This window comes from Athene cunicularia (assembly GCF_003259725.1).
Source record: "Athene cunicularia isolate RWA chromosome 2 unlocalized genomic scaffold, athCun1 chr2_part1, whole genome shotgun sequence".
NCBI classification, from domain to species: Eukaryota; Metazoa; Chordata; class Aves; order Strigiformes; family Strigidae; genus Athene; species Athene cunicularia.
In genome coordinates, this window is record NW_020799095.1 from 36,833,052 (window position 1) to 36,845,601 (window position 12,550).

The window sequence follows — 12,550 nt, forward strand, 5'->3', positions numbered from 1 at the left end:
AAATATCAAAATTGGTTGAAAGCAGTATAACAGCTGTACAGCTTCAGGCTTTCAGCCAAAAAATATAGGTAGGTCTTATTCAGGATAGTTGAGTTCAGATATTGGCAAATCCAAGAAAAACACAAAAGCTCGTAAGTCTTGCGAGAAGTGGGTAACAATAATACTGAACTGTAAACAGACTCCTAATCCAAATGGATGAAAATATATTCCATTCCTTCAAAACAGAATAAATTTTTATGTAGGAGGCAGTACTTTTATGGGATGAATGTAGAGATAAGAGTGAAAACCATAAATTTTAGAAGTGACTAGTGGTTAGAACATTCTCAACTTGAAAAAGACAGAATGCTTTCTCTTAAGTATTTCAGTTCAATGCTGCTCAGCACTGCTGAAATCAAGGCAGAAGTTTTAATATTTTTTTAAGAATCTGGTTTAAAGCTCTTAGGCTTTTTGAAATCTTTAATTATATCTGTTTACTCAGTATTCACTGGACAGAGTAAATACTCTGTAACTGGTTGTATCGTTGAACTTCACTTGCTGTAAACATTATTTGCTTATCATAACAGCTAAATACCAATCCTTTCTAAAGAGGAAAAAACAAACAAGCAAAAAAAAAATAGTTGTTGCTACCCTACTTTCCAGCCCAAAATGAAATAGTGACTTAATTTTTAAAAATAAATAAATAAATAAAGTTAACCTAATCCTAACATTTTTATGATTGCAAAATACTGCTTTGGTGTTCTTTTGTTCTGTAGTTTTCCTTTCTGATATCACTTTACCAAGAAAGACTTGTCTTTTATGCCTGTAGCTTTCTCAGCTGTTGCTGTTTCCAGTATCACTCAGCAGCCAGCTACTCTTCTGCTGCCAAAGAACAGTGTGTAATGTGGAAAATGAGCCACAATGCACTCTTCTGGTAACATGACTGGATATACCATTTTGCATGCAAATTGGCTCAGGTGATGTCAGTTATTTTTCTCCTGATAGTACCAGTTCTTTCTACATCTCTTTGTCTGGCCAACACAGGCATCTCGGCCTGTGGGCTTCCATCCACCTGATGAGACAATGCCAACTTTGCACGGGCACGTACTGGCTTGGAGATCTAATGTTCCGCAAACTGGACAGTTTATCCTTCCTGTTCTGGACGGGGTAGTGCTGAGCTGGCAGATGAGATTAAACCATGTGCTGCTTAAACCTATAGCCAGAGTACTTCAGCATGTGCTTTCTGTTTTGCAGTTGGAAGCAGACAAAGAGGAGAGCAACAAGTAAGGGCTGTTGGAAAAGAGAAATGTGTGTATTTCTTTTGGCAAGGAAGGCACTCCACAGTGAGTGAGAAAGGGACCTCAGCACTGATGACAGTGGAACTTGATGAAGAGAGAGGAGCACAGGTGAGCTTCCTGCCGACCTAGGTGGTAGTGCTGGTAAGACATGTCTGCCCAAGTAGCCACTAACAGTAAATGTGGGTTATCTTTTTTGCCTTCCTCTCTTTCTGTGAAGGTGTTCTTGCCAGTGCAAATAGCCAGACCTCAAAATTACTTTTGGCTTTATTACAGCTTTCAGAGACACATAAGCTCCTTTATGGCTTGTCATTCCCAAATCCCACTTCTGAAGATGGTATTTCTGAAAATGGCTGAAGAGGAATGTCTTCTTCTCTACCTGCAGGAATAGGTGAAGCACAGTTAAATGAATTTGTGCCTTCACTTCAAGTATGTGTTCAGATAACAGGACTGTCTTCCTAGTGCTGAGAACAGGAGGAGCACTTTCTGCCATGCCAAGGCATGAAAATACATTGGAAATGTTCAATTTGTAATTACATATTAGATTGCCTTGTTTTGGAGAGGTTCCAGGAGCTACAGATTTGGCTAGTTTGAAGCTCAGAGGACAGACTAGCTTGCTTTGTCTTTAGGTGGAGTTGGGCTTTGCTGTAACTTGACTGTTACCAGCATACAAGATGGGAGGTTCAAAGTTTGTTTCTGCACCTTGATAATGCTGTTAGTAGTTTTTTTAACAGCAACATAGACATGACCAGTTCATAGAGGAGACAAGGTAAATACACTTGATCCAGAGTGTGGGATTCTGTGCAACATAGCTGATTTGGCTGTATCAGTTTCATAATCACGCAATGTTTAATGAGCAAAGAACATGCAAGTTGTCATATAAACCAATTTTACAGAAAATTTTAAACCTACTTCAGTTTCTACATTATCTCCATAACAGTTTCAAAGAACATTGGGCAAGATGGCCCAGTCCTGTAAAGAACTCAGATAATAGTTTAAAGTAATGTAAGGTTTATTTGGTATTCCTTATCCTCTGAAACTCCTGATTGTCTCAGAGCTAGGGGTTTATCTTAATATGCAGGTCACACATGAAACCCATTGCATACTGATATATATGGTAATTTAAACAGTAGTCAGCAGTTGTAAAGTAGAAGGAAAGCCATCTTCATGGATGGCCATAACTATGTAATTTTTAATAATCCATAGAGACAAGTTTTCATAAGTCTATAGACTTGCTTCATTTTTTTAATGAAGAATGGTGCTTTCAATTCTCAGGTACAAGTGCTTCAAGGGAAAGAACCGCCATGCTTCCTGCAGTGCTTCCAAGGAGGGATGATTGTGCATGCTGGGAGAAGGGAAGAGGAAGAAGAAAATGCACAAAGTAAATTACTGTTAGTTAACAGCTTCTGCCCAAAAATCTTTTTTTACCTATTGTGAAGGGTTTTGAATTCAGTCTTAACTACCATACTCCATAGAAAAGAGAAACGAATGCCATGAAACCCATGAGACAGCTTTGCAATGATTTGAGGTAGTTTGTTTCTTTCTTAAGCAATAGAATGGATTTTGTCACCCTACAGCAAACTGACTTTATTGATATGCATATAAATTGAGTTGTTTTTTAATTAAGCAAAGTGCCTGTTTGCTTTAAAGTTGTTCTTTTCTACATGGTCTGGGCAAAAGAGTATTTGTATGAGCAGTTGTCCTGCTCCAAGGAGAACTCTGAGCTTTTGTTACCTATTCATTACCTTTTGCAACACGTTCCCTGAATGCTGCAGTTGAAGGAGAATTTCAATGCAGGTGTAGCTTGGACATGTTCCAGGTTGCATCTGAATGTGACCCCCTGTGCCTAAGGTGCACAGGGGAAGAGGAGCTGAAAAGAATAACTACTGTATTTGTTTCCCTTTTTTTTTTTTTTTTTTTTTTTTTTTTTTTTTTTTCTTGTATGAAACAGAAACTTGACTCTTCTGCTCTGTTAAGCTCTTCAGCTCTTAATACTTGTACTCTTGTAGCAAGGTTTCAGAAGGCATCTTTTCTGCAATGGGGTTTCTCAAGTGATGTTAGCCAAACCTGATGCTTAGCTAGCTTATTCTGTGATGATGCAGGCATGCAATATGCGAAATTCATCCAATATGAGAACAGCTGTTCCAGAGCAGAGGTCTTGAATTTTCAATCCCATGTGATTGTATAATACTGCTGCACTGTTCCTGTCTGCTCCAGGTGACTGGAGACTATATTGCGTGCGAGGAGAAGTTCCCAATGAAGGAAACTTACTTGAAGTAGCATGTCACTGCAGCAGCCTGCGTTCCCGGACATCCATGATTGTCCTCAATATAAATAAAGCTCTTATCTACCTGTGGCATGGCTGCAAAGCACAATCTCACACCAAGGATGTAGGAAGAACAGCAGCCAATAAAATAAAAGAACAGTGAGTGTCTGACCTATATTTTGGAGATGTTTATACAGGCTACCAATTTACTTAAAATAGTCTGCCTCAAAGAAAAGTTGAAATAAATAAAGCTGTCCTCTGAGTACAACTGCGGCATGTGCATGCTTGGTAAGGAGGAGGAATGATAGTTGACTTGGTGGAGTGGGGAAAACATATGTTCTGTAATCACCTTCACTTAAGGCCAAATGCACTTAATTCTTCCCACTGTACTAATTACAGTCACAAAAAAAGTCTCCATTTGGGGGGAGGTGCTCAATATCTGAATAGCAAACTAAATCCCAGTTGATAGGAGGATTAGAATCAAGTCTTGTGAATAAGGAAGAAGAAATTAATTTGGGAAAGCTTGTAAGGAGGACAGCAGTAGTTATAAAAACAGGCAGTGAGAATCCCTCCTGAGTGCTCATGTGAGCATCTCCTTCATTCTGGGTATGTGATCAGAAATGGTATGAGAATGGTTGCTGAAATTCCATATTCTTTCTATTGATAATTTTTAGAAAGTTGACATGACGTGTGTAACAAGCCTATAGGGTGCTTTTGGGTTCTAGTAATGCAAGTGGCCAGCAGGTCTGTGTTAGCTGCATTTGGGGCAGGAAAGCTGGGTTCACTCTCTTTCTTTGTGTTTTGTAGATGTCCACTGGAAGCAGGGCTGCACAGCAGCAGCAAGGTGACGATACACGAATGTGATGAAGGGTCAGAGCCTTTGGGATTCTGGGACGCATTAGGAAGGAGAGATCGAAAAGCCTACGATTGCATGTTGCAAGGTAGACCTGCATTCCTGGATTTGGCACTTGCATTTTCTTTATTGGTTTGCAGTATTGTGAGACTTAATGTAAAGCTTTTGAAGAACTTCTTGGTAGTTTGAGATGATCCCTTCAGAGAGATGCTTTCAAAAATCTACTGAGTTAAGTAATACTGTTGTAGAAGAAAGTGCTGGATAACAGTGTTTCATTTTGTTCTCTCCCCCTTCTGCAGCCCCTCTGTATTCATGTAGCACACAGCAACAGTTAACCCTGTTACCAATGTATTTTGCTTCTCTTCTGAAGGGATTTAGGAGGCAGTTCTGCACACATTCTTCTCCAGGCTGTGCTTTAAAAATGCCAACAAAGGTAGCAGGGGGATTGATTTACTAAGTGGAAAATTTGTCAGCTAAAAAGTAAATTCTGAGATGGCCTTGCTTCACTTAAGCTGCAAAACAGTTATGAAACTGCGGATAGTAACTAGCCAGGATCAGATTCAAACTGATGGCAGCCAGCCTTTTAGCTCAAGTTTGTCACAGCTGTTGCTAGTCCCCAAGACATCTGGTCATTTGTCTTGATTTTTCAAAACCTGGAGAATTTAAAGTCACTCTAAAAGTTGGGGGTTTTATCTTTTATTTTTTTACATTCATCCCTGGCATTTTCCATTGGAAATCTTCTTAATTTTTCTTCTTTAAAGATCCTGGAAAGTTTAATTTCACCCCCCGCCTGTTCAGCCTCAGTAGTTCATCAGGAGAGTTCTCAGCCACTGAGTATATTTACCCTTCAAGAGACCCTGCTGTCATCAATTCCATGCCATTCTTGCAAGAGGATCTTTACACTGCCCCACAGCCAGGTATGTGCTTTAAAATACTTAAGTAACAAAAAAACAGATAACTGATTCAGTAACTGTTAATCACTTTTAACTTGATTTATTGCAGAAAAATGTGTGCATGTGATGCTTATACAGTATTAAGCAATAACAGTGATTTTTCCATGACAAAGATGCTGAGAACTAATCAAATGTACATGTATCCCAAAAACTTGCTATAAAAATACATTGTTTATATTGAAGGATCTGAGTTCAGCTGAGGTTCAGCTGGATGAATAATGCTTTGAAATGATCCTGTCCTGATGCTGACAAGCATGTAAGACTAGGGTTTTTTAGGGGATTCTGAGAACTAATACCATGGCTGATGATGGATTTGTTATTTTTTTTGGCTGTGTAGCACTGTACCTTGTTGACAATCACCATGAAGTGTACCTGTGGCAAGGCTGGTGGCCTGTGGAAAACAAAATCACTGGATCAGCTCGAATTAGGTGGGCTACAGACAGGAAATGCGCCATGGAGACAGTGCTCCAGTACTGCAAAGGTAGCAGATTTCTGTGCCTGGCTGGTCTGTGTTGCACCTTCCCATGCTTTACTGTCCTGAGCTGAAAGGTACTCAGGTGCTCCCCCAATGTTATCAGGAAACATCAGGGTATTTGAAGATACATTCTCCACACTTTCATAGCAAACCATTTGTCTAGTAATAGGATTGTTCCCAAGTTGCCAAGATACTCTGCTGACTCAGTTCTCAGAGGAAAGGCTTTATTTCTCTTCTGTGCTTTATTTCTCTTCTGTGAGAGAGTAGTTCAGACATCAGATCCCTAAAAGTGAATTCTGAGAACACAGCCTCTTAAATCTGAATGCTTTCTGTCTAGTTTCTCTTAGATTTCATAAGCTTCTGTGTATCATAAGACAGAATGAAGATACTGATTGCTGATGTAACTAGGTTTTGATTTAGTGGGGGAGGTGAAAATCAAGAACAAGTCTCACACAGAAACAGCTGGCCACTGGAAATGCTGGAGCACAGAGCCTCAGCTCATTTCTACAGGACAGAGTTATTGCCACTCAGTGTGCTGGAGTTAGTGCCAATCAGTGTGCAGTGATTCCAGCTGCAGTTGATGATTATGTAAGAGTACACTGACCAGGTTATTTTCTGCATTAATAGAGTTTCCTTGAGACACTGTAATGCTTTCCTCTCACTTCATCTAAGGCTAGGTGAGGCTGGGAACAGACTTGGCATCTTCTGATGGAGGCTGAATAAAGGTGTGGGGTTACCATCCAGGAAAGAGGCCATAAGCAACAGCCGTGTTCTGTTAGTTCAGACCAGTTTCCCACTGTAAGTCACTAGGGCTTAATTGGTGCAAGCTATGTCCTCTTGAAAGGAAAGCCTCATTACTTACAGACCTTGAGACCTCATGATGCCAGTGATTTCTTCTGTAGCAAATAAATTTCACAACTTGTGACACAGCTGGTGTTAACTGTCGTCATCTCCCACAGACATTTGTATATCTGAAGAGTGAAAGTGATAGCTTTGCTGGATTGCACCCTTATGAGGATAAGCCAGTCTCTCCTTCCCAATCTGCAGGTCAAATTGGAATCAGAGCAAGTGTTGTGTTTCTGCAGTTGTCTTGTGTCTGAGGCGAGGTATCTCCTGACAGGAGACAGCTGAAAATCAGTACTGGAGACACTGAAATGTGACCTTCATTGGACTGTGTTAGTGCTCTACATGGTTCATTCTCTGGTGTTCCTGGCACTGCCCTACCAAACAGCAGCATTTGTTTAGCAGTGGGGTGCTAAAGATAAGGCACTAGTTAGTTGGAAGTCTCTCTTTGTCAGTGACTGCTGAATTCCTGAAGAGGAGGCCAGTTACTTGTTCTCCACCATCCCCACCCCGAGTTTTTGCAAGACAGAAGGAGTGATAAGACGCATTTCTTTGAAATTATTTCATACGATGTGCTTCACAGCAGAAGTGAATGTCAGCACAGAGGAACAGAGAGAACCCCATGCAACGAGGTGCCCAGAGTTGCTCAGCAGGCTAGCGAGAGAGATGGAAGAAAGATCCTGGTCTGAGTGTTCCTGATGCAGTGCTGTAATCTGGTAATGAAAATCATGTTTTCTGGCCCCAGCAGAGATGGAATCAGATACACATGCTGAGGTTTGGATATTTTTCCAGATCTCTTGAACTTTAAGTTCGATGATGGGAAAAGAGATTAATACCTTCTGCAATGGATTGAGTTTGCTGCATCTGAGTTTGATGCACAGTGGAAGGCTTTTCAGTGATTCCTTATGGGTCTGAAGTTTAGCATATGTATCATAGGACAAGTTTTTTTGCAAGGTGCTCATTTCTTTACCACTGACCATGACTTTTCAGCAGTTGTGGCTTTATCCTCTTTGCCATGGGGTAGTTCTCAAGAGCTTCGGGCTGTGTGGTTCGATAGGTAGAGAGTGAGTTTGTTCCTGTTAAAGACTGATTCTACTTGTACTATTTCTATGCCAAAGCTGATGTGAACTTCTTTAGCAGTTTTTTATTGTTCTGGTGGTCTGTCAACCACTTAAAAATTTAATTGCATCAAGCTGTCAGGGCTAACTAGCTCTTCTGTGTTGTTACTTATCAAGGTAGATAAACTGAATTTCAGGAAATACCAATGCTGCTGCAGTTGTTTTGACTACAAGAATATAGTTGAGTGATCAGAAGAATTAAACCACTTTTCTCTTATTTTCCTCTCTCCATTTCTTTCCTCCTCTATGTCCACCTCCCCTCCTCCCCTTCTCTTTTTCTTTTCCTGGCTGGCAGTGTTTAACTATGTGATGGCATGAAAGAGATCGATTAGCAACTCTGGATATCCCTTGAATATACCTAGCAGTTGTCCTTGTGCATATTTCTTATTTAACTTGTCAAAATGTCTTGAAAGTTTTTGTGTTGTTTTTATCTGCTAAATCAGCAGTCTGGAGAGCTGAGCTGCAGACCGCTAGGAGAGGTTTGCTCTTCAGTGATTCTTTGAGACCAGCTTGGGCTGAGAACAGAGTTCATGCAGTGAAAATGTTTCTCTGCTTACAAACAAATTCATCTTATCTATACTGGAACGTTAGCAAATGCCACTCTCCTTTCATTTTTTGGCTGAGAGTGGAGCAGTGCAACTAGAGCAGATTCATACATTTTTTTAAAATGCAAAGTTTAAGTACTTGTTGATCGTTCATGCTAGAATGAACAAATAAACCACAGTGAAAATATGTGGAATAGAAGGCTTAAAATCACGTATTCAAATGATAAATCTTCTGTCTAAATTGTATAGTTAAATCACTCGCATTCTAGTATGTTTGTTGGACTACACCACAGAGCTTTTATCTCTAGTATTCAGAGTTTCATGGGGACATATTCTCTCTAATCAGTTTTCTCCCAACATCTGATATAAAGCCAAACCTGTAATGTTCAGGTTTTGCAAACCTAATAGAAAACGATGTCCAGCCAGGCTTTTTGTTTGCATTCAGCACAGGTGTTGCATCTGTTCCCTGGGGTGCTGCTCAGCAATGGGGAGGAGGGGGCTGTGTTGTTTTAGACCCTCCTGCCTGACAGCCCACACACGTCAAGTGCAGGTAGGGACTACAGTAAGAAACAGGATCTTCTGTAATGGATTTATACGCTCTAGAGGAAATCTTAGTGCATTAAAGATGCTCTATGATTTGAATGTAGGGAATAACAGAATTTTGCAAGAAGTGGTTTTTAGGGAAGCTACAGCCCTCAGAAGTTAGGTGGTGTCATGTTGTTCTGTTTCATTTGATTCTGGACTTTGTAACATCTTCAGCTTTTCCACTGCTTATCTGGAAGAAAAATTTGATTAGGCTGAGTTGTTTGAATCCAAGTAAGAAGAAGGTATAGTATTTTTTTGAATGATAGCTCCTCCCAGTCCCTGACCGCTTGCCTACCTCTTTCCAGTAATACTTGAAATTTATCAGTGCTTTTGAATCCTTGGGAAATAAAATCATTCAACCAATAGGGCCTTTTTTCACCAGTACTTTGCATAATGACTTTAACTAATTAATCTGTTATGGCATCACTCCTAGGCAGGGTTATGTGTGTGTCCTAGGTAGTGCACACACATAGATGTCTTTAAGAAGCAGGAATGTCTTTGAAAATCATCAGTAATCACCATCTAGTTGTTGTAATACCTCTGTTAACTTTCAGATCCCATTTCTTTGAATTTGTAATGACAAAATGATTGTGTTAGACCTCAGTATCCCAGGTTAAGAACAGTTTTAAGTATTCGCACTTAAGCCTCCAAGCTTAAGCTTCATTTGCTGCTGACAGGACGCTTCTGCTGAGCGTACCAGAAGGTTTCATTTACCCAAATTTGGCTAATTTCAGACCGCCAAACTCTGCTTACTCTACTCTAACTCTAATTTTTGTAAGATTAGGAATACATTGAGTTAGGAGGTAATGATGAGGGATTTTCAGCACACATGGTTTGATCTCTGTGGTGAGATACAGTAGGAGGCAGATTTAAGAATACTGAAAAACTTGTTAAAAGGTGCCATACTACATTTAAAAAAAAATCCTGATGAAACCTATTCTTACTGTCTTTAATTACTTGATACTTTCCTGAGAAGCTGAACATGCTTACAAGGTAGCTTTGGATAGTGGGTGACATTGCAAAATATGGTACCATTTGTAATTATTCTCTTTTTTTTTTTTGTATTTTGACTGTTTTTAGGGAAAAATGTAAAGAAACCCCCAAAATCCTATCTAATTCATGCTGGCCTAGAGCCTCTGACCTTCACTAATATGTTCCCAAGTTGGGAACACAGGGAAGACATCGCAGAGATCACAGAAATGGTAAATCTTTTCATTGCACATACTGTTTCCTATTGCTAGTAATTGTGTCTTGTGTTGTCAGTAATAGTGCTTGTTTGTGCTGCCAAGCCCCAAAATCCAGAGGATGAACTTAGAAAGTACAGTTCAGGAGTCTACACAGGAAAACTGCTAAATTCTGACAGGGAGGGGGATATCAGAGACATTCCTGGTTGTTTTTTCATGTAACTTCTCATATTCTTTTTCGTTAAAAACAGGAGTGTTACCTGAATGTTCAGTGTTACCTGAATCATCTCTTAGGAAGAGATGTGCTAGAGTTTAGCAGAACAACTCTCAATCACGTGGAACAGGCAGCGACATTCAGTTCTGGTCTGTCTTCCAGGCTTGAAGTGCAGGGGAGCAAAATGCCCCGTGAAGGATCAGCTGACTACAAGAGCTCCAGCATTACCTTCCCCACCTGGGAAGCAGAGTCACAGCCAAATAACATGTGACTGCTTTAAAAGCCTTCATTGAAGGGGCATCTCAAGGCAAATGACTTTTTCTGGTTTGTAAGTCTTCTGCAGCCATCCTTAGTAGAAAATGCTGGCTTTGTGACTAAACATGGAATCCAGCCTAAAACTGAGAGTACAAGCTGTCCTTCTGCTAAGTGTAGACTTTTTTTTTAGTGGTGAAATTGCTTAGGGCAGGGCTGTTCACCTGTGTGCAGACCTGGATGTGTAGCTTTGTGCTCCGTGGGCCAGGCAGTGCAGGATGATCCCATGCCATCCGCAGACTGAGGTGGGAGCAGTGATTGTGATCCTGTTCTCTGTTTTCCTTTTCCTCCCTTACAGGATGCCGACGTTTCTAATCAGATAATCCTTGTAGAGGATGTGCTGGCCAAGCTGTGTAAAACAGTGTATCCATTAGCAGATCTATTAGCTAGGCCACTACCTGAGGGAGTTGATCCACTGAAGCTTGAAATCTATCTTTCAGATGAGGACTTTGAGGTAAGGAGAGAACATGCGCACTCTTACTCTGTGCATGCATGTCTAAACGTGCTGAGAAGTCACTTAACGGTTGTGCTACTTGTAAGTGTTTTTACTTATGGCATATCCTCTTGTTTTAAATTTAGGTTGCATTAGAGATGACAAGAGAAGAGTACAATGCACTGCCATCTTGGAAGCAGGTTAATCTGAAAAAGGCAAAAGGACTTTTCTAAGTTGTTTTTATTGGAGTGAGAACCAGAGGGATGTCTGCTTTCACTTTCTATGTCCTTTAGAAGAATTGTACCCAACATTTACAAACTAAATACAAATAATCTGAAATTATTAGTGACTACCTATCTGGAGGTGTGTAATATTATAAAAGGCCAAGAGAACTCTTTGGAAATGGAATTCAGTTTTGACTCTTAAAGGTAATGTGTTTAAGCTCTGCTCTCCTATGCACTTAAACAGTAGTTTCTTGACCTACTGCTGCAGGTGTCCTTTGGCTACATACAATACTTGCCATTTTTGTTTTTGAAGAAGTTCTCTTTGTAAAGTGTTATTTTGTTAGTTTGTGGATTACAAAGAATTTATATTTATATAAACACATAGAACAAGTATGTATTTAACAATGCAATATATATTCACTTTGAAGACTTTCATGTCAAAACTACAGAAAAGTATCTGGATGGCAGTTGCTTGTACTGAATTAGCTATACCACCAATATGTATCTCCTACGCATTCTGAAAAGTTTCTCTTTGCAATAGTTAATGGAATGTTCTCAGTGCTGCTTCAGGTGCTAAACTGAACAAAGCATTTGTATTTATAGCATGGATTTCTTGAGAAACTATGCGAATCAACCTTTATACTTTATTATCCAAAAATGTATAGTGCCTTGTTTTTTTGTGTACAGTTTATATACAAAAAAAAAAAAGATTGGTCTGCATTTTGAAGATGGCTTAGAAAGGTCTCCTATGTTACTTTTATAATAGTAGAAATAAAAGCATCTCAGTTTCTAATACTTGTTGTAAACATTAAACATGTCTTTTGTGATATAAGAACCAAAAGTAAAAGCTTCTGAATAAACTCTTAGCGATGCTCTGAATTATCATTATTTTGTACTGTTATCTGTACTGAGTCATTGGAAGCTTCCATAATGTGGTATTTTATCAAAATATTTTAACCTTGGATATCTGTGGGTGTTGTACCATTACAATTTGAGAAGCAGATAATGTAGAAAATAATCAATGTATGTGAAAAAATTAGGTTGTGCAACACTCTAATACTGAACATTGGAATAGTCACATAACTCCTGTATCCTTTGGGTTTGCCTGTTTTATACATGAAACCAAAATTATGCTGGTTTTCAAACTTTGAGAAAATCTTTCCGACCTTTGTGCAATCGGCAGTAAAACTTGAATTGAAAATGAGTATGGCATCGTGTCCATTCTTTCAATAAGAACCCAAGTCAAAACTGTTTTCATTCAGCTAATTAGGACA

The 12,550-nt window shown here is 39.5% G+C and overlaps 1 protein-coding gene across 17 annotated transcripts in view; it reads left to right on the forward strand.

The window, feature by feature from the left end:
* The window catches only part of SVIL (supervillin), a 112,072-nt gene extending 99,923 nt beyond the window's left edge, over positions 1-12,149 (forward strand). For 16 of the 17 annotated variants that reach the window (XM_026843670.1, XM_026843671.1, XM_026843664.1 and 13 more), the window contains 9 exons: positions 1,231-1,382; positions 2,547-2,652; positions 3,489-3,696; positions 4,345-4,478; positions 5,152-5,307; positions 5,681-5,824; positions 9,990-10,111; positions 10,918-11,073; positions 11,199-12,149. In XM_026843670.1, coding sequence (XP_026699471.1) covers positions 1,231-1,382; positions 2,547-2,652; positions 3,489-3,696; positions 4,345-4,478; positions 5,152-5,307; positions 5,681-5,824; positions 9,990-10,111; positions 10,918-11,073; positions 11,199-11,285 — 1,265 coding nt within the window. In that variant the 3' untranslated portion in view covers positions 11,286-12,149. Of the gene's footprint in view, positions 1-1,230; positions 1,383-2,546; positions 2,653-3,488; positions 3,697-4,344; positions 4,479-5,151; positions 5,308-5,680; positions 5,825-9,989; positions 10,112-10,917; positions 11,074-11,198 lie in introns of those variants that run through there. The other variant, XR_003397881.1, reaches the window with a different exon arrangement.
* Positions 12,150-12,550: the final 401 nt, after the last annotated feature.